Here is a 26,949-nt window from a genome sequence, read left to right on the forward strand (position 1 = left end):
GTTCATAAACCTTTGCAAATCATCTAATTTCAGCTTGTTTTTTCTACTTTTGTATAATATTAGAAATGATAACAATAAATGCTTGTAAAAAATTACAGAATTCGTTCGAGCAACACAAATTACAAGCCTTCACATGTAAGATTTATAGCACTTTCACATGGAAATGGCTCTTTGTAAATAACCAAAGTACGTTTATAACCCTGTAGTACTAGCAAATTATTAAAATCACAATATAAGAAATTGTCCCCATCGCACTGAATGAGCTTGATGTTGGGCCAGAAACTAGCTATAAAAAATTACATAATGAACATCAAAAGATTTTCAATGGTCAGCAACACATTTTGCTTTATAAGAAATAACAAATGATAACTGAGGTTAAAAACGTTTTGCCAAATTTTAGAATTGATACTTGTAAAGGTCCCCAGGTTTCCATCCACGCACAGTGGAAAAGAAAATTCCGATTTTGAAATTGAGCTACTTATTGAAATAAATTGTTTTTCTTCTGAAAATTCTTATAATTTAATATTAAAATATAATCAAACTGGATATACAAGAAAATATAAACAGCCAATTTCTAGAAAAGAAAGTTTGCAGAGGACATTTTCAGATGTCTATTGTGCTTTTTGATGGTGCCTTATTTTTGGGTAATTACAATACCATATCAAGCACAAATTTACTCTCCACTACCCTAGAAAGGCTCAAACTTGAGCACTGTAAACATTAGATAGCCTATGGTAAATTAGAACGGGATTGCAAATAAATGAAATTTTTTTCATGGTGGAACTCAAACATTTCTCTTTCAAAAGAACCTCCTCAGGTTCAGATCTGTTATGCCTGTTGTAACATTGACAAGAGCCAATTTCTTAGTATTTGATATGTCAGCATTCATTCTTGAAGTAATTCAACAAACACACCACCTGAAGTTGACCGGTATGCCTGTAACAGTTACGCCAATTGAGAACCTGATGACGAACCAGGTGGAGCATACTGCAATCCCCGTGCCTGTCCTGCTTCCAAAAGAAGTGCAACTTCTGCAGCTGCCATAGCAGCCTCCTGCAATAAAAGAGAGGCTATTATTAGTGACCTGCCAAAGAGTTAAAATTTAATAAAGCAAAATGTTCATAATTTATCAAATATGAATGTAAAATGCTGATGCCATTTGATTTTTATAAATATGACGATACTTGAAAATGAAGTGCTTCTATATTCCTATACTTCCTCACCTCTCTTTGATAATAGGAGTTTGAACATGGGGTGTCTTGGATGTGATTGTTCAAATAAGCAAGCGAGGTCTTTTTTAAACTGTTTTGGAATCCTATCCCAGGGTTAAGGGCGTGTAGATTGCTAGGATGGGAAAAGGAATTGTGTAGGTTGGATGGGTTCAAAACCTGTTCTAGTTGTTAGCTGTTTTGCTGTTGATCAGCAGTTTTTATGCTGACATTTTGATTTAACTGGGTTTTAGGAGCCCATTAAAACCTATTTAACCTTTAATCAGAAACAATAAAATTCAGAATAGGAATTTATGTTAATTTTCCCCATCAGCTGGGCTAACAAAAAACATTTAATATGCACATAACCCTAGTTTAGCGTATTAGGAAATATACCTGTCTCTGTCTCCGGCGCTGTAAAATACTTATAGCCCATGCCATGATGTAACATGGCAAAAGAAATCCAGCAGCTCGCAGAAGGAAAATCTGTTTAACATTCTAAAGTTAATATGCAGCTAATGCAAACAAGGTAAAGGAATTTAGGGTAACCATAAATGATATACCTTGAGGTTTTTTTATCAATTAGCAATTGCTTATGCCTTCACAAACTTCTCTTCAATGATAAATAGCGTGGCATAACTTTTCATAGATACACAAGCAAATAGTGCAATCAACAAAACAAACTCACAGAAAAAAATGTGGAAGAGTCCTCCTCTCCTTCAGCATTGGTCATATTGAGTGCATGTCGGAGAAGCAGAAGTGCCATGAGCTGCAAGTATCATGAAAGCAAGAATTACATTGATAGCCAATTCGGCAACAAATATGCAATCAGAGTAACACTCCATGAAGCACTCTGTTTTAGGTTGAAGTTGAAAACAATACTATTCACTTGGCAAACCTCACAGAGCAATTAGATAATTTGCCAAAATGCTCAAGTGCCTAAAAATAGTACATATTAAGAAAGTATTCATAAGCATATTGCAACAACAGCTCAATTTGAGTAAACTTACAATCAATGCAGCTGAACGGCAGAAAGCTGCACCACTTGCATTGGCTGTTGCATATTCATCATACTCTGCTTCCAAAAAATGACGCTCTGCTGCAGCCATTGCCAACAAACGAGGATCTAGCTGTACTCCTGGCACACCCCAGTTTCCACTGCATTGAAAGTGCAGCCACTCTTAAAACGAAACACATGTATCATCCTTAATTTTATCAAATTTAATTATGAAAGTAAAAAAATTCTATTTACTAAAATTACAAAACATTTACAGGCTACAATTTACCTTGCAAAACAAGCTAAGACTCTTTTCTATATGCACCTAAATCTATTAGCCAATAGAGGCAAAAAGCATTGAAAAGTATAACATAATAAGAAAGACATCAGTATCAAGTTTCGTTGACAAATAACATTAATATTAATACATCCAATAGCCTATTGTATATAATTCTAATTATGGTGAATCCTAACATCACAGTGAATTATTTAAAAGCTGCTGACGACTACTATTTGTATTGGTACTATGTCCATTTCCTCCCGAAATAACTACCTGATATCATCAATAGGACTGTCATCTGAATGAAGTGGTTGAGGCGGTGCGGTGTAACCAGGAGTGTATGGCTGAAATGACATCACAAATATGTATCCAAGCCAATTTCAATTAATTAAGCTTCTGTAAAAAACTGTCAAAAAACACCAAAAAAATGTTTGCAACCCCATTGCAGAATTGTAAGGTCCCTACAGAAAACATTTAAATTACACGATTTTATGCTCGTAAAAAATCTTACCAATATAAGGTGGGTTGCCATATCTAGTCCTCCTTAAAACCAATGTTCTTTCTTATTCATTATTAGGATATATATTTTCCAATACTCTAGAAAATCTTAGTTAATACTGCCGATAAAGTAGCTCTAACTATCCAGCAATCACAAATAGAGTTTTAGATTTCAGAAATAGATATTTCAATTTTCTTCTACATGTGCAAATTCTGAGAAGGTACGCACATCAGCGAGTAGAATGTAAACATTTAGAGTGCAAACATATTATAAATTATCTCAAATAAGATAAACAATATCACCTCATGGCATATCTCACAAATTGTGCTGCATTTCTCATTGCACCACCTTTGTACACATTTCCGATGTGCAAACTGTATGGTAAAAAAAGCAGGTTATCAGTACTAACCAGAAAATTAATCAATACACAAATTCAACCGAACATGAAACCTTCTATTCTAAAGCATCGTGTGCATGTTAAAAAACTACTCAAAATAAATATATGAAACAGAAATACAAAATCTAGTTGAAAACAACTCAGCAAACATTAAAAACAGAATCACAAAATTTTAAGCTTTCCCAACGCAGATGACCCAGAGATTTATATAATTCTATATGCATCCACCAGCTGCATCTGGGGCCTTTCTTTTATATCTCAAAGTGAAGTGTCTACAAACATTTATAACCATTGAATGACAAATGCAATATCTAACATTTAAATTAAAGCATATGGAGATCATTAAGCCATTTTGAAACCTGAGCAGTGAAGAGTAAGAATTTGATATGTAGGAAAGATGAAAATATTTTCTTTCGTTTATGACCACCATTCTTTATTTGGCAGACTCTGATCAAAAGCTCAACAAATATTGTGTTGGAAAGGGAAAACCTGAAAAACTCAATAACTAGGACAAGAAGTATTGTGCTTGGTTGGTACTCTTGTTTGCACCTTAAGAGTATAATACTATCCCAGCAGTCAGAAAAACAAACTAAGATGCTTTCCATTTAACAAGCTATAACTCCTGGGCAGGTACAAGATGATATGCACTTCACTTGAGTATTGTGGAAGAATTCTGAAATTAGTATTATAATACCCCATGCCTTTTTCTTTTAGAAAAAGCATTCATATTATATTATATTTAAGAGCACTACAGAGTCTGTATAGCTCCCTTTCCAAACATTGGCAGGTTAAACCAACACATCAAACTTAGCACCAATTAAAGAGAGTACACTGTCCTGGAATAGGTTGTTATAGAATAAATTTGAGCTGCTAGATCAGCTTTAAAAGCTGTCCACAGCCCAAGGCTGATCTTTATCGTTAAGAGCAGATTTTTTTGATCTGTACCACAGATTAAGATGTTGGAACCTACAAATGACATGTTCTGGGCTCAAGCTGTGCCTAAAAAGGTTATCTGGTAGGCCCCAGTAATTTCAGAAGGCAGGGGTAGTACCGAGATATTATTCAGAAGGTGGACACAATACTACAGAAGTTACTCGCTGACATGTGGAAGCAGTGCAATTAACAGGAACATTCACAATGCAAAATAAATTAAGCCATTTAGGCGTATAAAAAAATTGGTACAGAAAAACAATTATATTTTTATTAATAGCTTCCATAACTGCAATTCACTGAATTGAATTATATATCTATTGAACGAGTCATAGTTCTCTCTTTCCAACAGGAAGTTTAAGCTTCTTGAATTTGGGCTTGAAGTTGAAGTTAGCTCTAGGTTTTGAGAACATCAATTAAATGCTATCTTTATGTTTACCATACTGATTCTAACTCCGCATGACTGCATGCAATCACATATAGAGATGCCTAACAATCTTGCAACCTTGGTTTACCAATTCAATAATTCTCTATCCCTACCTTAATTGCAGGGATGGCTTATATTCATGATATAATAGCAGTTGCAATAGCTGTGAGAAGACCTAGAGTCCTGTACTGCTGTTAGCTGTCAGAACAGTAGGTCCTTGATCATAGACCTTGGCACCTGATGCAGTCCTTGCAAGATCACCATGTTGCTTGAATCTATTGTAGCCATCAGTTATAAGTAAAAGCTTCTTTGTCACCAACCTTGTACACAACCATTTTAGTTATCACCAGATGCTTTTAAGTGCACACATTTGCATCACAATTTGCAGGCTTCTTTGGCTTGGTGACATGATAGTCATGCACGGCACCTTTCAAGAATCCTTCCACAGATCAAACTTCCAGGTTATGTTGATAGTTGGTTCCCACTTCATCCTATTTTCTTTATCTTGTTGAGAGGATTTTCCTTCTGGCTGTTACTTGGCTTGTTCTTAGGAGGCTCTTAGGAGGCTCTCCATAGTCTAATCAATTCTTTTGAATAATTCATCATAATGCTGTTCAATATTTTCAGATGTTGAATAACTGGAGACATGCTAATTGTGCACAGAACCTTTCAAGAATCCTTCCACAGATCAAGCTTCCAAATTATGTCAGGGGTTGGTTCCAACTACATCCTATTCTATTTGTCAGTTGGAAATGTTTTGCTTATCACTGTTACTTGGTTTACACTTAGCTCACCTAACTGTTCAATATGAAAGTTGGTCAGTTGGAAATGTTTTGCTTATTGCTGTTACTTGAATTATACTTAGATCACCTAACTGTTCAATATGAAAGTTGGGAGGTTCTTCACGGTGTAATCAATTCCTTTGAATAATTTACCATTTGTTTCCTTTAATAAAATTATAGAGCATTTGGGAAGAACGTCTGTTTGAAATCCAGAACATCTATGTTCATGTGTGACACTTCAGCTAGGCATTGCAAGCCCATACATATTGATCCAAGTTTAATACGGTGGATGATACAAATTTGCAGACTTGATGTTTTCAAAAGCAATAAACCAAATCAAGATAGAATTTACTAACACAATAATACAATGTAGCCGAGGCTTTAATTAAGCCAAAGAGCAATTTGCAAGAAGGTACCAATCTGTGAGAAAATATATGAAGCTAAAGCACTCTAAATTTTACATTTGGAAGACAATTCCTTTATAACTACTTGCGGGAAATAAACAGCCTAAAGATAGAAAATGAAGAGATATATCTTAGAATCTGAAAAGCAGTGTGACAAGATATTCCATCAACGAATTCATAGGATTTGTCATTATAGAAAAGATGTGAAGCTACAACATTCTAATTTTCACGTTTGGAAGACAATTCTTTTATAGCTACTTCAGGCATGAAATAAACAGCCTAAATATAGAAAATGAAGGAACATACCTTGAATCTGAAAAGCCATGTAACAAGGATTCTCTCGAGGAATTCATAGGATTTGTCATTATATGAAACTCATGAAAACAAAAAAAAGGCTATTCAAAAATTCATAATTTTGACATTTATGTATTTACCAATTTTAGAGCTTTTTGGAGCATTTTGAGGGGATGGTCAAACATTAACAGGCAGAATGTGTGATTGTTTGCCAGTACGAAGCATTAACCAAGCTTTTCAAAACATTAAATGGTTTTGAGTTTCAATCAACCATGAAGGAGTGAAGTCCCAACAAGGTGTTAGATTGCAACATTTTTATAATTTCTTCTCCCAAACTTCCAGCTGGATGAAATACAGCTGTCAATTACTGTTCTGCTGACTTATACTTGTACAACTTCACACTGAATCTTGTTGATCTGTTGTAATGGTAGATGAGACAACATAGCGCTGTCGCTTATTGTTTCATATCTACAATCATCCATCCCAATTGGTATGGTGTATGGTGTAATATTATTGTTGGCAATTGTGTATCAATCTACATTATCAAAAACTGAGTCACCAAGACACTTCAGTACGAGGGCAGAGACAGAATTCCTGTCACCATAACATCATCATCTGGTGAGAATAATTGTATGTAATACAGATAGACCCTTGTCTTACTACTGTAGCTTGATTCGAAATGGCTTAACTGTAACTGTATCCTTGCACCTCATGAAACATCAATTTAGGGATGAGGAATCTACATTCCCTAGAAGCCATAGCCACCAGAACACTTCAGTTTAGGGACAAGGGCTGCATCTGTGTACTAACATCATGTACTTAGTATATTTATATGTAAGCTAATCATACCTTGTTCATTTACTCTGATGAATTTAATTTAGGGATGAGGAATCTACGTTCTCTAAAACCCATTGCCACCAGAACATTTCAGTTTGGGGACAAAGGCCACATTCATGTACTATAATCATCTAGTCAGTATATTTATTTGTAATTTGGTCATACCTTGTTCATTTGCTCTCATTGCCTATTTTGAAATGGCTTACCTATAACAGTACACCCGCATGTCCAGCTGACTATGGTGAAACTTTAGTATAGGAAAAAGGGCTGTGTTCCCATCCCCATACCTATTGACGTGTATTTTGTACACTATCAAACACAGAATAAAATACCCAAGGGTACCTTATCCTCTCTTGAATAAAGCCTCTGAATGCTGAAGATATCGCGAGAAAGGATCAATCAGGGTGACTTCAAGGTTCTTCGTTGTAGGATCTCTACATGTGGATAAGCACCAGCGGTCATTGTAAATGCTGTTTCTTCAAGGGGCCTTACGTTTTCGAGCTGCAGGAACAGAATTTTCCTAAAACTAACAAGTTCTCAAAAAAGATCAAAAGATAGGGTTCACAAGAGATGAATTCTAATCTAATCCTAAGAATGACTCAATGTAGGCTAGACTTGGTAAGATTCTACCAATTTCAGTATTGCCAAGGAATTACAACTCTACTGGAATTGATGCGATCTTCTAAGGTGATTAGTGATTTTTCGAATCATCAAGAATTATAGACACTGCCATGAAGGTACATATCAATAGTTCAATAACGATCGAAGGTTCAAGCAATCTAGATATCTCCAGTTGACCATACAAGGCGTCCTTACAATCAGTAAGAAGCTAGTGGTTTGGAACGTGAATCTCACCAAAGATCAGGCCCAACACTTAGTCCTTCAAACTTAAATACTACTTCGATTGAGAATGATTCAAGAAAGCAAACAACCATGAAGATAGCCACAAGAATTGCAATAAAACAACATAACTTCAATATTTTATTGATCTCAAAGCCAAAATAAACAACAATTGTTTGAAATCCTTTCTTCAATGCTCAATCTTCCTACAAAATAACTTTCTTCTCTCCAAAAGCTCTAATCTTCTAATTTCTAATTGCTTATTTCTAATTGCAAAATGAAAATGAGTGAGGGCATATATAGCATCCTCAATTACAATGAACGGCCCAGATCAAAAGAAGATCAACGGCTGAGATTTCGACACCTAAACCCTAATTAGGGTTTGCTACAAAAAGTTCCCCTTTTAGTTGAACATTATTAAATGCATAGCCAAATATTTAATTGGCAAAAAAATCGAGGGAACATAGACCAATGATAATTAAGATGCCACATCATTTTATAACAACCTCTCTTCTAGAACCTTATTCCCCTTCCAATGTTCTTTCTTAGCATATGCAACGAATTTGGACACAATTCCTTCAATCTCAACAATAGGAATCTCGGGAAGATTCCTCATTCGTTCCTCTAAATGGATAACCTGATCAAAGGCCTTGAGAAGAGCAGTTTCCCATCCAGATTCGAGTTCTTTGATCTTCTCAATCAGGAGCATAGTAGTGAACATTAGATCCCGTTGCCCATCTGTGATGACATTCTCATCTTTGCAAAAGATGACCTTGACTCTCTCTTCCAACTCTTGAAGGTCCACATCTGTCTCGACTTTGATCCTCCTGCTAAGAATGGTACACAACACTTCAAACACCTTATCCTAAATTGGATGGATGACGCCCTCAACTCGATTGCATTTGGTGCTGATGTCCTCGAAAAGAACTTCCTTCATCTGGAGTAGAGTTGACCACTGGAGTAAATTATGAGCTCCTCCATCCATTATCTTTTCTTGTGCTAGGATCTTCCTTGGTGTTTGCCTGATCACCTGCAGAACAGGAATGATAACATCTCTAGTGTGAGCGAAAGCGGCTACCGTTATCATCAGGTTGTGGACGATCTCAAGGACTTGGATAGCTCGGTGGATTGTCTGCATCATTCTTGCTGTAAATTCAACGGCTTCTGTGTGGGATTTGTCAATCCAAGAGCTCATAAGCTGAACCAAGCTCTTGACTCTTTCTGCCTCGCCAACTGATTCAAGGGGAAGTGCTTGCACAGGAGACACTGCTGGATCCTGACGTCCCAAGGGCTGATTGAGATGGCTAAAGTAGCCTCTCCAAGCATCGACCTCTCTCTCAAGCTTTCTATTCTTTTCCATTTCTTCCTTAAGCTTGTCTTTAAGTGCTTCAAATGAATCGATTGCCTCATCCAGTGCCTGCTCAGCAGTGAGTGGACCAAGCTCAAACGTTTCTACATCATACTCTTCTGCAAGAATTTCACCTTCATACTTGTCCACTACTGGTGTAGCAATCTGCAATTTCCTAGATCCTGCCTCATCTCTAATCACCTTGGACATCTTGGTGGCCTTCCTCTTCTCCGTTGCCTCTTGAGAATTTCCTAGAAGGCTCTCTAAGTCAATTACATTATCTTCATCCTCAATCACAATCACCCTTGTCAGTCTCTCTTTCAACCAATCTGGAATGGCGGATCTCGTCTCTCTAACTTGTGTTTCTTTAGGCAATGGTTCGTCTTCTCGAAGAGGAGATGTCACTTCATCATCATTCTTCTCTTCATGTAGCTCATCGACTTGGGGAGATTGACTTGATGAATGTTGAGTTACCTGCCCCTTTTCAGGTTTATCATTTTGTACCATCGACTCCATAGACTCATCAACCTCAGGTACCGCCTTCTCCTATCCTTCAACTTGACTTGTCCTTTTTTCATGTCAAGAAGATGTGCCTGATGAGCGATCTCGATTGGCCTCTTGCTTCTTCTTGGAGGGTTCCCTTTTCTCAGGTCTTTCTTTCCTCTTCGCGCCTCTAGGATGAGAATTGTCTTCACTTGCGCTTGCTCCTTCTTCTGGTCTTTCCTCCAAAGTAAAAGTCATTGGTACGTTCTATTCTCTTAACTTTTGATGTTGTACATCCACCCATCTGCGAGTACATGACAAAACTGGAGCCATCAAAGCTCTCAAGTCCAAAACCTCAGGCTCATTCCAATCTATCTTCACTGCTTTGTCTTCTCTGTCTAGGATGACTGGAGATGTCTGCCACTGTCCTGAGCTTGATCGGCCACTCTGTAAACTTTGCATTTCCTGATGAAATCTAAAGGTAATCTGGAATGCATCTTTCTTTTCACTTCTAAATCACTTGAGAGATTCATCCAAAAGTCCTCTACCTGAAATTTGTGCTTGTACTTCCTACCAACTGTCTCTTCCATATACCCATAAGGATCAAAATTCTCCCTCTGAGGCAAAGAATGTGAATGAATATAAAGCCAATTCCTTCTCTGCATCATCCAAGGCTTGAGTATTAGGACATACCTCAACTGAATTCCCCAATATGATGGGCATGGGAATTCCATTTCCATGCTTGTGTCTGAATGCCTTTGCATAAGCTGCCAACTGCCTAGTCACCTCAAGTAGCACTATCCCGTCTGTCGGATATCTCGGCAACATGTAGGGAGGCGAAGGACACCCATGAACTCTGATATATGTAAACTTTTGAAATTGGATGAACCAAGCACCATACCTCTTTACAAGCTCTTGTGCATCCAGAGATAGTCGATCGTGAATCCCGCCTTGCAATATCCTAGTGACGTTCATCGTGAAGGTATCATTGACTAACTTGTAGTCACTTCCTGGTGGATGATGCAAATGAACATAAGAGTCACAAACTCTCACCTCTCCGGGTCCTCTTCAGATCACTCCTCTATGAGGTAGTCCTGCATATTTGAAACTCCTGATCAAGGCATATATGACGTATGAGCTCATGTGGAATGACTTGGTAGGCTTTAGTCTTCTTAACCGGCCGCCTTGATGATGCCACTTTCAATTATTCTCTTTGCGACAGGTGATGGCTTGCCAATGTAAGGGACCTCTCGAAACTTCTTGACACCGAAGTTTCCCAAGTTGGTATCTCCAATATTGCTCCACTTGGACACGATCTTGGTCTCCAATTCTTCATTCCTCTGATCTTCCTTCATGAGAGTTGGACGACTAGTAGATGCTCCTGCCTTTGGAGTCGCCATCCTGACACCTACACAACATTTCATAATGAGTAATATATCTTGAAGAGTAGCAAGGAAGATAAAAGATATTAATTAGGAAACTCCATGATAAATCTTGAGTTATCATTTCCTAATTAGCTACATTAAACTTAGAATTTTCAAAACGAAGCACAAAATTCAAATCTTCAACATTGGGACTAGGATGATCTTGCCATACCTCCACTTGAGTACTAATTCTAAGAAATGATGCAAAAATATAGGAGAATTCGCTAGGCAAAATGTAGATCAAAGCTCTCCCTTTAGCAAAATGCGCCTCCTTTAGTCTTTACAAGCATCAACTCCACCACCTCTAGTCTTCAATACTTAGGACAAATTCGCTCCAAATAGGCCAGCTTTCGCACTTCCTCTTGCTCTCCAAATTCGCACTTGAGGTAATGAGTGAATGATTGATTAAACTTGATCAAAACACCCATATTATATAGGGCACTCACCACTTTACTCCCCATAGGCCGACTTGGCAAAATAGGCCAAAAAAAATAAATAAAATTGCAAAAAAGGAGAGGCTGACTTGATAAAATAAATGAAAATAAGCCTCCAAGCGCTCCATTTTTAATTTTAATTTCACAAAAATTAATTTTAAATGCCTTTATAATAAAAAATTCGATTTTTTGAGACTCAAAATTAATTTATTAAATGTCAACGTGTCTTTTATTAAATGCCAATTTAATTAATTTTTTCAAATATTTCGAAGTTGGCAATTTTGGCATCTAATGCGATTTGGAGGATATTAACGCCCAAATATGGTAAAAAATAATGAATGCCACTAACTTCGCCCTGGTCCCTTGGAGAGGGACAGGAGCGAACTTTTAATCTAGGCCTTGCATTCCTTATTTTCCACGTTAAAAACTTCATCTAGGCTTTTAAATTGGCTTTTTAATTGGAGTTTTGAGTTTAATTCATTTGATCTCTAGGAGGAAATAGCCTTTAGGACTTTTTTGCCCTGGACCCTTGGAGAAGGACAGGAGCGATTTTCCACTTTTGGTCTTAATCCTTCACCTTTAATTGCCAACTCTCGTTGTGGGGTAAGCAATGATCCCCTTCGTCCATTCAATGCATGCTCAACTTGTTTTTGCAAGGCAAAATAGGTTCTCCAAAGATTTTCGCCCTGGTCCTCCAGTGAAGGATAGGAGCAACTTTTGCATTTTAGCCTAGGATTATTAAATTTTGAAGTCAAATCTTTGTTCACCATGCCTGAGAAGACATTTCCCATCTTGCACAACCTTGCCTTAGCGTAATCTTGGAGGGAAATTGTTGATTTTGTAAAAATCGCTCTGGACCCTTGGAGAGGGACAGGAGCGCCTTTAGTCATTTGGGTTGATTTCCTCCTTTGCCGACTACTCAAATTATATTCAACGGATAGATCATGCTTTCCTTGATCTCTTCAAATCATAAAATCACTTTGATCCTGCAAGAATAGTGCAAATTCGAAAATCAAGCTCCGGACCTTCAGTGAGGGACAGGAGCGAACTTTGTCTTCTAGGCCAAAATGCCTCGTCTTTCACCATGAAATGTCTTTGCTAGGGAAGATTTCATCTTGTTACACGCTATGAATATGAGTTCAAGTCCAAGAAAGGTCTAAAAATGTGGATATAAAGAATTTCGCCCTGGTCCTTCAGAGAGGGACAGGAGCGAATTTACCCTTCTAGGCAAAACTCCATCATTTCATTGTCTTTAATCAAGTCTGGATGTTCTATCACGTTCAATCATCTCTCCACCATGCCTTTGATGTTTCAATTTGACCAAACAAGGTCAGGAATGACTCAAATAAGCCTTTTCGCCCTGGTCTTTCAGAGAGGGACAGGGGCGCCTTTATCCTTCAAAATTCTTCATTTCCATGCCTTCAAACCTTCAAAAGCATCAAAGCACGTCCAATCATCTCTTCTGGAGTGCCTGCACAAAACAAAATAGAAAAGTCAGTGACAAATATGCATAAAATATCATTTTCGCCCTGGACCCTGAGCAAGGGACAGGAGCAATTTCACCCTTTCTGGCTAAAATATTCAAAATTTAAGTCTCCAATCATTTCACAAGGCAAAGTTAGGTCATCTTCAAGGCCAGGAACCAGTTAGCAAGCCTTCTCAAAACAAGAGATTGCACTTAGAATGAAATTCGCCCTAGGCCTCCAGTGAAGGATAGGGGCGATTTCTCTGTTTCAGGCATCATCTTACCTCAAAAAATGATCAAAATTTACCTAGGCAAGAATACATAGTTTCACCTTCAAAATGCTAACACTTAGACAAAATTTGGATTTAACCTCAAAAACCCTGACTAGACCTAACCTGGGACCTATCTGACTTTCCTGACAGGCACACCCCATCGTCTCAATCTCAATCCTCGAGAGGATGCTTAATAACTTTCAAAATTTGTCTGGACTCAGCTTGAATAATGTCCAAAAGAAACCCCTAAGGTTTAGCCCTAGCCCAGACAGACCACTCACTCAAAACCCTAAAAGCAGAGAGAAGAACAGGCAAAACAAAAGCAAAAAAGAGGGGGTCCCCATTCCAATGGGGCGATGTGTGAAATGGTCACAACAATACCCAAATCATCTAGTGAGTATTTATTTCTGTAATTAGTCCTACCCTTAATCAATTAGTACTGTAGCTGATTGGACACGGCTTGCATATTCGTGTAATCCTGGGTCTCCAAACAAATCTATTTGACCTTTGGATTGATTATAGTGTATATTTATGGATACAGCCCTCTCAAATAAAATTGGTACAGTTTTGCGAAAGGAATTGAAACAAGTAGTAGCTCTCAGATAATTGCCATGTTGTAGGGGGTACTTAATTGTCATGGTAAAACCATAATAAAACAAAGTCGGTCCAATTACAACAGAAATAACATAACCATAAGAGCAGATATTACGAAAAAAGATAAATAATCACAAAAAAAGGAAATCACCAGGTTTTGCAATTCTTTTGCAAAAATTGTTGACAAGTGACTTTCAAAAAGTTTTTGGCATGTAAACGCATTAAAATCAAGAAAAATCAGTTGTATTGATGTGGATGGATTTATCCAGCTAAACTCTGAGGAGAGAGGAGAGGAGGAAGTGGAGAAAGAATTGAAAGGCAGCACTCAGGATGTTCCAGGAACATCGACAGACATTACTCCTGTGGGACTCCAACATATGTTGAGATGGAGTGGTGAGCTTCAACGAATTCAAGAACATGATGAATTGGTCACTAATTACCTCCTATTTATTTACTTATCAATCTCCAGTTTTACTTCCTTATTATTTAAAACAGTTATTCGGGGTTCTGTATATGCTTTTTCAAAATCAGTAAAGCAATCATGCACTCTGTATATGCCTCTTATTTTCTATTCGAAAAAAACAGTAAAGAAAACATCTGTTTTGTGCGTTGTTGTTGGAAAGGCGAACAACATGTATTTCGAACCTGGGTTTTTCTTAGCTAGGCAGATATTGAATGAAATGTATTTTTGGTACAAGTATTATTTGAATTTCAATTCCAATTCTGCCAGCCGAGCCTTTTGTAAAGGAGTTTTATTCAACTACTTTATATAATTAGCAATTGTATTATGGGGTGTAATGGGCATGTCAGTAATGATAATGTTTGTTGATTGCATGTGTGAGGAAATGCATGAGATCGATTGAATATTAAATTTTTTATTTATTTTTAAAGATAAAGATGCATACAAAATAATTTAAATATTAACAAAAAGATTTTATGATATCTTAGTATCATGAATTTGTTGGTTGATATAATATATATATATATATATAAACAAAAATGTGCCAAATACCTAATTTACCCATTAAGTGATAAAATTGCAAAAATGGTGTGTGCAATGAAGGTTTGTGTGGTTTCAAAGGCCTTAATTTGGACTTGGAGGCAGGGGCTCTGCCGCTCAACCCCCTGCCTTGTTTTGCAGCAAGGAACATGCTAGGGTTCTGCCCCTCAACCCCATTGGAGTCTCTACTCGCAGCCCCCACGAGGGGTGTTGCCTCTCAACGCCATGAAGAGTGCTGCCTCTGTGTAGTTACAAGAGTAATTGGCTATGCCTGATTCTTGGAACATTATACTTAGTTGGTAGGTTGACTTTGTACAAACTAGATTTAATTGAAAATTTGTAAACTGTCAACATCTAGTGATTATTTATGCACTATGAAGCATGTTTTGTGCAATGCAATGCAATTAGTGATATGAATATAAGCAACAAAAATCTTATTCTACAATTTATGGTTAAACTCTCAATTTTATTTGCTCCCTATATCTCTATGCTACGGAAATGCCTTAAGATAGAAAAAAACAAATTTTTGTCCTTATTTTTACATTTTTTATAAATCTGATTTTTTCCATTTGAATCCTGATTTTTTCCAAAAAAAAAACCTTATACTTTTAGTTTGCCGATTCTTTCCCCAAAAGAGTTTTGCTGCTGTATGAAAATGAATTATAAACATTATTAAAAGATAAATGGGAAACAAATACAACTAAACCACTGGTAGTTCTATAACATTTGGTTCTAAAGAGCCAATTGCTGAATTAAATGCTATTCCATGAAGAGCAATATGATAATTTATTAAATAAGTTTTTGTTTATACTTTATTCTATGTTTATAACATAGATAATATGATATTGTGGAGAATTTTGTCTAATTTATATACGATTTCTACACTTTGTTATAATGGGTATGGACGTACCCAAGTTTATACTGGTAAAGAACCAAAGGTCCCAAAAAAATGATGAAACCCCATACTCAAACCCTGCACCCATAAGTAAACCAATAATAAAGAGATAACCAATAGTTTGACATAGATTCTGCTTTATATGCACATTATGTTGAAATAATAGCTAGTTCAGATCAAATATAAGTATTACTTGTATTGGGTTGGTCCCAAACGCATTATGTAACTTGTAACCATTAAGGATGTTGATATTTGTAGCTAGGTCGAATCCCTTCTAGGGCCGACCTAGCACGCCCTGTCAACCTTAGCCATGTTTGCTATCACATTTTGTTACATAAATTCTTGTCTAGGTCTGGCCCTATTTGGGCGGTGTATGTAACTTGCAAATATGAAAATTGGGCGTGACCTATAATGTAACTTGTGGATAGGTCAAGTCCTCTATTGAATGTAACTTGTATTGAGGTAGCTTGTAGCGTGTAGGGCTGACCCTATATTGGGCGCCTAATCTAAAGCATTATATTGCTCCTTGTTGTAAGCCAACCTATGATGAATTGAGAGGCTAAGTCTCATATATATACAAAGTGTGAATCATTGTATCAACATACAATTCAGCGAACAATATACACACAGCGAATATATTCTATAAACAGCAGCAGTGATCAGCGAACTATCTTTTGGAAGACAGCAAATCATCCTAAGTCAGCGAACTGATCTTGAAGGCAGCGAATCATACTTTTGTGACTGCAAACTGTTCTTACAAGCAGCGAACATCATTCTAAGGCAGCGAACTGATCTTGAAGGCAGCAAATCATACTTTTGTGACTGCAAACTATTCTTACAGGCAGTGAACATCATCCTAAGGCCACGATATATCATTGAAGGTAGAGCGAACTTCATCTCAGAGTCTGCAGCCCTTCTTGTGACAGTGAATATCATATCTATTGCAGATAAGTTCATCTTTGTATATTTGCCCTAGTTTGAAGACATTATACTACTGTGCATAGCTTGCTGATTGCTTCAAGTGTTGAAGCTCATTGTAAAGATACTGACTAATTATTGCATAAGAAGATCTGAGATTTATAGCTGGGTTTTTCACCTCCAAGAGGGAGGTTTTCCCAAGGTAGTTTGGTGTTCCTAGTGTTCATTATTTTGATTTTATGTCATTGATGTCATCTGTGTGATCCTAATTTATCAGTCTGATCCTAAAATTAACATGGTATCAGAGCAGGTTCCTTCTATAAGGCCTAACAGCTTGAAGGAAGAACCTGTACTTCTTCTTGTGCAGATTAGGGCTGAAAAAGTCTACGGTGAATCAAAAAGTTCAACAGCAATGTCTGCTTGACAAATTGAAGGCATCGATGGGACGATAACAAGAATAAGATTTCAGGTGTTCTCATTCCTCTATTCTCAATTGTAGGGTCCACTTGGTTTGGAGATTTGCATCTGATTGCCTTATTGTTATTGGTGTCTTATCTAGTACACAAGGTTCTCTTGCTTGTTAACTACTTCATCTGAGGGTGCTTTCATATGTCGGCTTGTGCACTTGTTTTCAGATCTTAGTATTCCTTTTATTCCTTTAAGGGTTGCATAACTATCTTCCTAGGGTTTGTAACAATCACCCTAGTTCGAGCTTTGTTCTTGTGTTAAGAATTTGTTCTAATCCAGTTTGAATTATTGAAGTTAGTATTTGGTTATGCCCTACTCTCTATTTTGAATATGTTTATCTCTCAACCTATTTGATGTGGTTTGCTATGAATATGTAATGATCCGAATTGATGCATTGATCTAAATACATCCTTGGCACTTATGATTTCAGCATGTATATTCAGATGTAAATCTAGGAGTATTATGATGGATATAACAGCAAGCTCAAATAGGAAGATTGAAAGCTGAATAAAATTATAGGAGATTCAGAAACATGGAACCTTAGTTGAAAACATATAGTGTCCTCTAATCATTGGTGTGGTAGGCATGTAAAAGTAAGATGTCTTAGTCATCCTATTTGTTGAGACATGGACCAGCTAGGACTTGAACCTAGGACCTTCCATACGTTGCTGGAGTGCTCTACCACTGAGCTACTGGCCCCTCTTGGACCAGTCCATCGTTGGTCTGGGTGTGGCTTATTTCCAACACCAACACCCCCCCCCCTTAAGCCACACCTCTCGTGTGCTTGGGGCTCCTAGCCTGGACCTGGCTCTGATACCATGTTGAGGCATGGACCAGCTAGGACTCAAACCTAGGACCTTCCATACGTTGCTGGAGTGCTCTACCACTGAGCTACTGGCCCCTCTTGGACCAATCCATCGTTGGTCCGAGTGTGGCTTATTTCCAACACCAACACTATTTAGTATCTATGCCCAATGATGACCTTACTATCTTCTTCTAATGATACTTGCTGCATCATATTCTATCTAAATCTTGAAATGCTTAAGAGTCTTGCCGGTGTGTCTCCTAACATCATACGGACTGTATTCTCTGTTCTATAATAAGGTTGGCATGTAGGGCTAGGACTGTGTAACACTTGGTTCTCTTCAGCTCTTCATAAAAGGCTCTCATGTTATAAATTTATTATAACCTTGCTCTGCTCTTCTTGTGTAAAGGATTGCCTTTAGCTCTAATGCATTTTTCGTCATGGCTTTCACTACCCTCACATAATATTCATTGTGATATTATCTCTTCAATTTGAGCATACTACCTATTACATTTTTTGAAGTAAGTATTCTCTTGATGATGAAACCTAAGATGAATGAGGTATCTAACTTATTGAAGTTGTCTTTTGATCATACGCTTGTGCTCAACTACAATGTGTATCCTTTTGAGTGGTTGATACTCATATCTGATTTTACGCATTGGCTGGAAAGAAAATTTGGCTTATATACCTTGCTTATGGATTTTGTAAAATGTTAGATTGTCAAAGTTTTCTGAAGTCATACACATGCCTTAGTTTTCTGATGTGATCATGCACAGCTAACTCTCTGTTATTCAACTATGGAAAACAATTTTACATTTAAAGAATGTTGTGTAGCTTTACACTATAATTGAAGTTGATCATAGACTAGCAATATCCTTTTGAGCAATCTTGGCATATGTTGTCAATGGTGGAAGTCTAGTCAATAAAGAGATATTTAAACATGTTGATGCTTCTCTTCAAGATATTCTTGAATTACCATGCCTTCAAGCTTAAGAGGGAGCTTGGTTTCTTCACTTGAAGGTATGCCATGATCGTAATGATTGTGCTATGGGTCCATTTCATAAAAGTGAAGTAAGGAAAAGATTGGCATTACTCATCTTTGATTTATGGTAACTTATGTTGGCTGCCTTCCTTGATTGATTCTTATATTATGCAATCATCATGAAACTTGGTTACCACAATTTTATATTAAGAATCAAGAGGGAGTTCCATATGGAAGGTTTTGAGAAAATATGGAGCTAGATGTGTAGCTCATAGTTAAAAGGAAACATTTGCTCTTTGTTGTGACCATTTCACACATCGCCCCATCGCAAATGGGGACCCCCCTCTTTTTGCTTGTTTTTCGCTCATTTTTGCTTTCGTTTTTAGGATTTTGCTAGTTAGTTAGTCGTCTGGATTTAGGGTCAAGCCTTAGGGTTTTAAATTTTGCCTTTTCAAGCCAGAGTCCAGTCGTTTTTTTGAGAGTTTTCGAGCTTCTTTTCTAGGATGCAAATTTTGAATGCAATGAATTCGCCAAAATGGTCTAATTTTCAATAGGAATGTTAATGCAGAGCTTAAATTTGTCTAAGTGTTGACAGTCAATGTGAATTTTTGTCCGATTGAATATTTTGACCAAATTTTGACTTTTTTTGATTTTGATCCTGGGCATTGGAATTGATTTGTTTTCGCCTCGTGAAGTGTTAAAATGTGAAAAATCATGTTATTTTGGCCTGTAGGAGCAAAATCGCTCCTGTCCCTCAGTGAAGGACGGGAGCTCATTTTCAAATATCTCATCGTCCTTGCAGAGTCCAGACAAATTTCGAGTTGGAAGTGATGGAGAACGGCGATATCTTTCCATTGAATATAAATTGAAGATTTTCATGAGCACAGAAATGCCTCCAGGAGGAAAATCGCTCCTGTCCCTCAGTGAAGGACCGGAGCTACAAATTCAATTTCGCCTTGTCCTTGCAAGATTTTGATGACTTAGCAATTTGAAAGGGTCCAAAGGAAGATGCTTTGCCAAATGAATATAATTTGAGATGCAAAAATGAAGGAGAATGACCTAGAATGCCCAAATCGCTCCTGTCCCTCTCCAAGGGACCAGGGCGAGGTACCTTGTAGCTCTCGTCCCTCTCCCAGGGACCAGAGCGATTTCCTTCATTATGCAAAATCCAGACAAAGGTCAAGGCAAGTTTACGTTCAAAAACAAGGAAAAACATGAGATAAATGCGTTGAATATAAATTGAAGATTTTTGGGACGTCCATAACAGTGCTAAATGCCTAGTTCGCTCCTGTCCCTCAGGAAGGGACCAGAGCGATTTTTGATATAATTGATTTTCTTGCAAAGTTACAAACAATGTCAAGGCATGAACGAATAGAGTGAAGAAGGACGAGTTCGTTGAATATAAACTCGGAACCTGGCAAGGTGAGATAAAGGCTACAAAAGGAGGATCGCTCCTGTCCCTCTCCAAGGGACAAGGGCGATACAAGGATGATGTTGCTTCCTATGCAAGTTCAAAGACGATCCAAGTTAAGTCAAGGTGGCGAGGGACACTTCAAGACTTTTTTTAGCAAGCACAAACATTCAAAGGTCGTCGCAATGATGAAATTCGCACCCTATAGCCTAGATCGCTCCTGTCCCTCCGGAAGGGACCAGGGCGATGTTGAATGCATTGGCCATTTCATGCAAAATTTACGTAAGGACAAGACTTCGCAATGTTTTAGAGGGTCCAAGGCATCGTATGAAGATAATTCGCAAGGGTTTTCAACGTCCAAACATCGCCAAACAATGTAAAAGCCTCACATCGCTCCTGTCCTTTGGACAAGGACCAGGGCGATCTTATCAAAACACTTACGTTCCTTCAAGATCAAAGCAAAGCGAGGTTAGGAAGAGCGAAGGACGGCGTCTAGAAGACATTGCAAAGGAGATCAAAGTATAAAGTTGCCAAGGTCAAGGAAAAGGACATGGATCGCTCCTGTCCCTCTCCAAGGGACAAGGGCGATGACCCCTTAAAATGACCAAACACATAATGAAGACAAATGAATCAAGCGCAAAAGGAACAAGTAAAGTATGTTATTCGCCAACAATGAAAGATCGAAATTAAAAGATGCAAGATGAACGTGAAAAACATAGATCGCTCCTGTCCTTTGGACAAGGACCAGGGCGATATGCACTTAAAAGACACCCATATGCGCACACAAGGCAATCAAATTCGAAAGACCATCGAGATGATCGATTTTCAACGTGGAGATGAAGGAGTTGGACGTAAGAAATGCAAAAATCGAGACCAAAGTCATGGATCGCTCCTGTCCCTCTCCAAGGGACCAGAGCGATGAGGTACGTCCCTTTGTTTTCCAGTTTTGGCGTCAAAATAAACAATTCGAATTTTCCTCAAATGCTAAATCGATTTAAAAATTGAATATCCATTTTATTTAGCATTTAATATGGCGTTATCTTTTATTAATTATTTTTTGCCTTTATTTAAAAATCGAAATTCACATTTAAAAAACGCAAGGCATTTATAATTAATTAATTAATTAATAAAAATCGATTTGGAGCGCTCAATTAAGCAAGTCGGCCTTGTTATTTTATTGAAAATCATTTAAAAAATGGTTTTATTTATTCAAGTCGGCCAAAGTGGGTAAAAGGTGTGAAGCGCTATATAAGGGGAGTGGAAATTTTCATTTTCACATAATCATTTTTACCTTTCTTCATGCGAATTGAGGAGAGGCGAATATAGTGCGAAGTGTGTTCAAAGGTGGTGCGAATTCAAACCAAGGGTGGCGCTTAGTTATCAAAGGGTGGTGCGAATTTGAAGACCACACCAAATGCGAACTTGAGGGTACATTAAGGCGAATTTGCTAAAGACTTGGAGGATTTGTTTGAGCGATTTGTCAAGGGCAAATTTGAAGATCATTTAAGACCACGTCTAAGGCGATACTTGAAGATCACGTTCACTCCAAAGGTGGCAAAGTCAATTTTGAGGAGATCATATTGAAGACTAGTTTATTCCTCCAATTTTGCCTAGGCGATCTTTTCCTTTTTGCATTTTAGAGTTAGCTCTCTATCGAGGTATGGCGATTTAATTATTATTGCTTTATTCATTCATCGTCATATTTCAATTTTTTGAAATTTTGAATTTTGAATCTCTTAGCTCAATCGTTGTTTTTTAGGAAATGATAACTCTAAAGACTTATCATGAGGTTTCCTAAAAGCTTTTCTCTCTTATTTACGCTATTTATTGCAAAATCTAGTTCTTATAATGAAATGTTGTGTAGGTATGGCGACCCCAAAGGCGGGAGCATCCACCAGTCGCTCGGCTCTCATGAAAGAAGATCAGAAGACCGAAGAAGTGGAGACCAAGATCGTGTCTAAGTGGAGCAACATTGGAGATACAAACCTGGGGAACTTTAGCACGAAGAAGTTTCGAGAGGTCCCTTACATTGGCAAGCCATCACCTGTCGCCCGGAGAATAATAGAGAGTGGCATCATCAAGGCGGCCGGTTTTCCTCCAGCTATTCAGTGCCACGAGTTGATGATCGAGTGTGCCCGTCACTACAATCCACAGTCCAGGACAATTGTGTCCAACGAGGGAAACACTTTGGAGTACCTTTCAGAGGAAGCCATAAGTGAGGCTTTCCATCTTCCAGAGCACAGGGACATGATATATAAGAGCATTGAAGGAGCCAGGTCAGTGTACGATGATGATCTAGATGCTTGCTTAAGCATAATCAACAAGAACTGGCTACTCAAGAGTCGTCCCCGTCTGAGCAAAGTACCGAACACACCGCACAGGATTGATTTCCAGGAGGAGTACAGAGATTTGATTACCATGCTCAACAGAGTTACAGGAGCACCTCATGCCTTCTATTTTGAGAAATGGATGTTTTACTTCATCCAGGTGATTGTTCAAGGAAAGGGTACGATACATTGGGCTAGGATAATTAGCCATTGCTTAGACGTACAGTTGAGAAGACTCAGGGCTACTAAGTCCTTCCACATGAGTTCATACGTCATCTATGCGTTGATCAGAAGTGTTGAGTATGCAGGACTACCTCACAGAGGAATGATTGGAAGAGGACCCGGCGAGGTCAGAGCTTGTGAATCCTATACCTACTTGCATCATCCGCCAGGGAAAAACTACAAGTTAGTCAATGATACTTTCACGATGAACATCACAAGGACGTTGCAAGGAGGGATTCACAACAGATTATCTCAGGATGCCCAGGAATTCATCAAGAGGTACGGTGCTTGGTTCATTCAGTTTCCCAAGTTCACTTACATTAGAGTGCATGGATGTCCTTTACCTCCATACATGTTGCCGAGGTACCCGACAGACAGAATTGTGTTACTTGAGGTAACAAGGCAGTTGGCAGCATATGTGAAGGCATTCAGACACAGACATCAGAATGGAGTTCAGGTACCTATTATTTTGGGTAATTCAGTTGAGGTATGTCCTAATGTCTTAGCCATGGATGACGCAGAGAAGGAGTTAGCCTTGTATTCTTTTTCATCTTTTGCTTGGAGGAATAGTTTTGATCCACATGGACATTTAGAGGAGACGGTCGGTAGAAGATTTAAACATGAGCACCAAATTGAAGATTTTATGATGAATCTCCTAGATGATCTCGAAGTGAAACGAAAGATACATTCTAGATTGCCTTTGGATTTCATCAGGAAATGCAGGATTTACAGAGTGGCCGACCAAGCTCAGGACAACGGCAGGCACATCCAATCTTCATATGATAGAGAAAGCAAAACAATTAGTTTGAATTGGAATGAGCCCGAGGTCGTGGATTTAGATGATTTGATGGCACCAGTCTTGTCTTGTACTCGCAGATGGGTAGACATTCAGCATCAGAAGTTGAGAGAACAAGGCGTAGCTATGTCTTTTACTTTGGAAGAGAAACCAGCCGAAGGTGGAGCAAGTGTTAGTGAAGGCAATCCTAATCCTAGGAATTCAGGTGAAGGTAACCTTCGATGTGCCAGTGAGGGCAATCTCCATTCGAGAGGTTCGAAGAGAAAGGAAAGATCAGAAAAGAAAGAGTCTTCCAAGAAAAAGCAAGGTGCCAACAAAGATCAAACACCAAGTACTTCTTCCAGACCGGAAAATAGAACAGTTCGAGTGGAAGAGTCCATGGAGTCGATGGTACAGAATGACAGACAGGAGGAAGGACAAGCACAGCATGTTTCGTCAGATGGATCTCTCCAAGAGTATGAGTTAGAAGAGGATAATGAAGTAACATCTCCTCCCAGACAAGAAGAAATAGTACATAAAGAAATTCAAGTTCAAGAGACAAGATCGAATATCCCAGATTGGTTGAAGGAAAGATTAACCAAGGTGATCATAATTGAGGACGAGGACAATGCAATTGATTTAGAGAGCCTTGTTGGACGTTCACATGTGATAACAGAAAAGAAGAAGGCTACAAAGATGTCCAAGATGATTCGAGATGAGACTGGATCTAGAAAACTGCAGATAGCTACACCGGCAGCAGATAAATATGAGGGTGAGATCCTAGCAGAGGATTATGATGTACAAACTATTGAGTTAGGACCATCCACAGCAGAGCAGACTTTAGATGATGCCACCGACACATTTGAGGCATTGAAGGACAAGTTTAGAGAAGAAGTGGAAAAGAATAGAAAGCTGGAGAGAGAGGTCGGTGCATGGAGGGCATATTTCAGTCACATCAATGAACCTTTGGGACGTCAGGATCCAGTTAGATCACCAGTGCAGGCATTGCCCCTTCAATCGATCAATGAAGCAGAAAGATTCAGGAACCTGGTCTAGCGTACATGTAGTTGGATGGATAGATCTCACACAGTGGCCATAGAATTTGTTTCAAGGATGTCGAAGATCACCCATCAGGCTATCCAAGTTCTTGAGATAATCCACAGATTGATGGGAATAGTAGCTGCATTTGCCCATACCAAGGACGTTACCATCCCTGTCTTGAAAGTAATAAGACATACATCTAGAAGAATTTTAGCGCAAGAGAAGATCTTAGAAGGTGATTCTCACAGTTTGTTTCAGTGGTCAACCTTACTCCATATAAAGAGTGTTCTCTTCGAGGACATCAGTGTTAGATGTGGTCAAGTTGAGGAGGTGATCAATCCGATCCAGGACAGAGTATTTGAGGTACTTCGTACCATTCTTGGCAGGAGGATCGAGGTCGAGACAGATGTGGATATCCAAGAATTTGAGGATAGAATCAAGATCATCTTTCGCAAGGACGCAGATGTTACAGATGAGCAGTATGATCAGATGTATGCCACCATGCCCCTGATTGATAGAACAAAGGAACTTGAACCTACTTGGGACGCAGCTCTTCTAGATGCATTCGATCAGGTCATCCACTTAGAAGAGAGTATCAAGAATCTTCCCGAGATTCCAATCACAAAAATCGAAGGAATCGTGACAAAATTCATTGCATATGCTAAGAAAGAGAATTGGAAAGGGAATAAGATTCTAGATGAAAGGTTGTTACAGATGACATGACATCTTATTTCTCATTGGTTGATACCTCCTAGATTTTTGTGCCAAATTTAATATTTGGCTATGTATTTAATATTGTTCAGTAAAAAGGAGGTCATTTGTAACAAACCCTAATTAGGGTTTAGGTGTCATGATCTTGTCCATTGATTTGTTTTCAATCTGGACCTTTCATTGTAACTGGGGATGCTATTTATACCCCCATTTTTCATTTCATTTGATAATAGTGTAATAGTTAATAGTCGAATAGTCAGATAAGAGTGAAATAGAGAGATTAGAGTTAGAAGCAAATTTTATTTTGTAGCAAGATTGAGTCTTGAAGAGAGAAATTCAAGCAATTGTTGTATATGATGACTTGGAAATCAATAAAATATTGAAGTTATGGTGTTTTGTTGCAAATTTCTTAAGTTATCTTCATGGTTGTTGGATGTACTTGAATCACGCTCAATCAAAGTAGTTTGTTAATTTGAAAGACTAAGTGTGAGATTTGATATTTGGTGGGATTCGCAATCCAAACCACTAGCTTCTTGCTGATTGTAGGAACGCCTTGCGTGGTCGACTGGAGAACATTTTGAGTCCTTAACCTTCAAGCATTTTCGTATCTAGGATATGTACCTTCCTAGTAGTGTCCTTGGTCTTTGATGCATTGAACATCATTATTACCTTAGAAGATCGCACTAATTTCAATTGAGTTGTTATCTTATGGCAAAATTGAAGTTGGTTGAGTCTTGCCAAATCTCATTCATGCTAAGTCGTTCATAGGGTTAGGCTAGATTAGACCTCTTAAAACCCTATCCTTTTGCTATTTTTTGAAAGTTCCTTTTAGATTAGTAAAATCTTCGACCTTTGGAATCCGTAAGACGCCTTGGAGGAAACAGCAAATCACATCATACCACTAAAAAGCTTGTCCACACGTGGAGACCCCACTAAAAGAACCTTGGAGTCCATCTAACTGATCCTTTTTGCAGATCTTCAGCAGTTAGAGACTATTTTCTCAAGAGAGGATAAGATGCCTTTGGGTATTTTATTCTGTGTATGATTGTGTACAAAATACACGTCAACACTCTTGCTGCTAGATATACTAATATTAGAACCATTATAGGTAATGATGCAGCTGGAAGTTGGATATAAAGATGTTTTCTTAATGTTGTCTATATTGAATAACTAGAAGGTTATGAGAATCAAAATAGAGAATCTCATGTGTGCAAATTAAAGAAAAGCTCTTTACGGCCTCAAGCAAGCTTTTTGAGCTTGGTATGAGAAGATTGACAAGTATTTGATTAATTTAGGATCTTGCAAGAATGATGTTGATTCTAACCTTTACTTTAAAAGTATTCAATAGTGAACTGCTAATTCTGTTTCTTATATATATGTGGATGATTTATTTCTAACTGTTGGAAATAGTCTCATCATTAGATATAAGAAAGAATTAGCCACTGAATTTGGAATGAAAGATCTAGGCCTAATGCATTA

At 38.0% G+C, this 26,949-nt stretch overlaps 1 protein-coding gene across 1 annotated transcript in view; it reads right to left on the bottom strand.

The window, feature by feature from the left end:
- Nucleotides 1–370: 370 nt before the first annotated feature.
- The window catches only part of LOC131029975 (uncharacterized), a 51,514-nt gene continuing 24,935 nt past the window's right edge, over nucleotides 371–26,949 (bottom strand). The window contains exons 2-8 of the mRNA XM_057960660.1: nucleotides 3,287–3,358; nucleotides 2,759–2,829; nucleotides 2,219–2,366; nucleotides 1,897–1,977; nucleotides 1,605–1,694; nucleotides 918–1,053; nucleotides 371–834 (exon numbers count right to left, since the gene is read on the bottom strand). Of these exons, the coding sequence (XP_057816643.1) occupies nucleotides 946–1,053; nucleotides 1,605–1,694; nucleotides 1,897–1,977; nucleotides 2,219–2,366; nucleotides 2,759–2,829; nucleotides 3,287–3,358 (570 nt within the window). The 3' untranslated portion in view covers nucleotides 371–834; nucleotides 918–945. The remainder of the gene's footprint in view (nucleotides 835–917; nucleotides 1,054–1,604; nucleotides 1,695–1,896; nucleotides 1,978–2,218; nucleotides 2,367–2,758; nucleotides 2,830–3,286; nucleotides 3,359–26,949) is intronic.

The sequence above is a fragment of the Cryptomeria japonica genome, chromosome 10 (genome assembly GCF_030272615.1).
Source record: "Cryptomeria japonica chromosome 10, Sugi_1.0, whole genome shotgun sequence".
Classification (NCBI taxonomy): domain Eukaryota; kingdom Viridiplantae; phylum Streptophyta; class Pinopsida; order Cupressales; family Cupressaceae; genus Cryptomeria; species Cryptomeria japonica.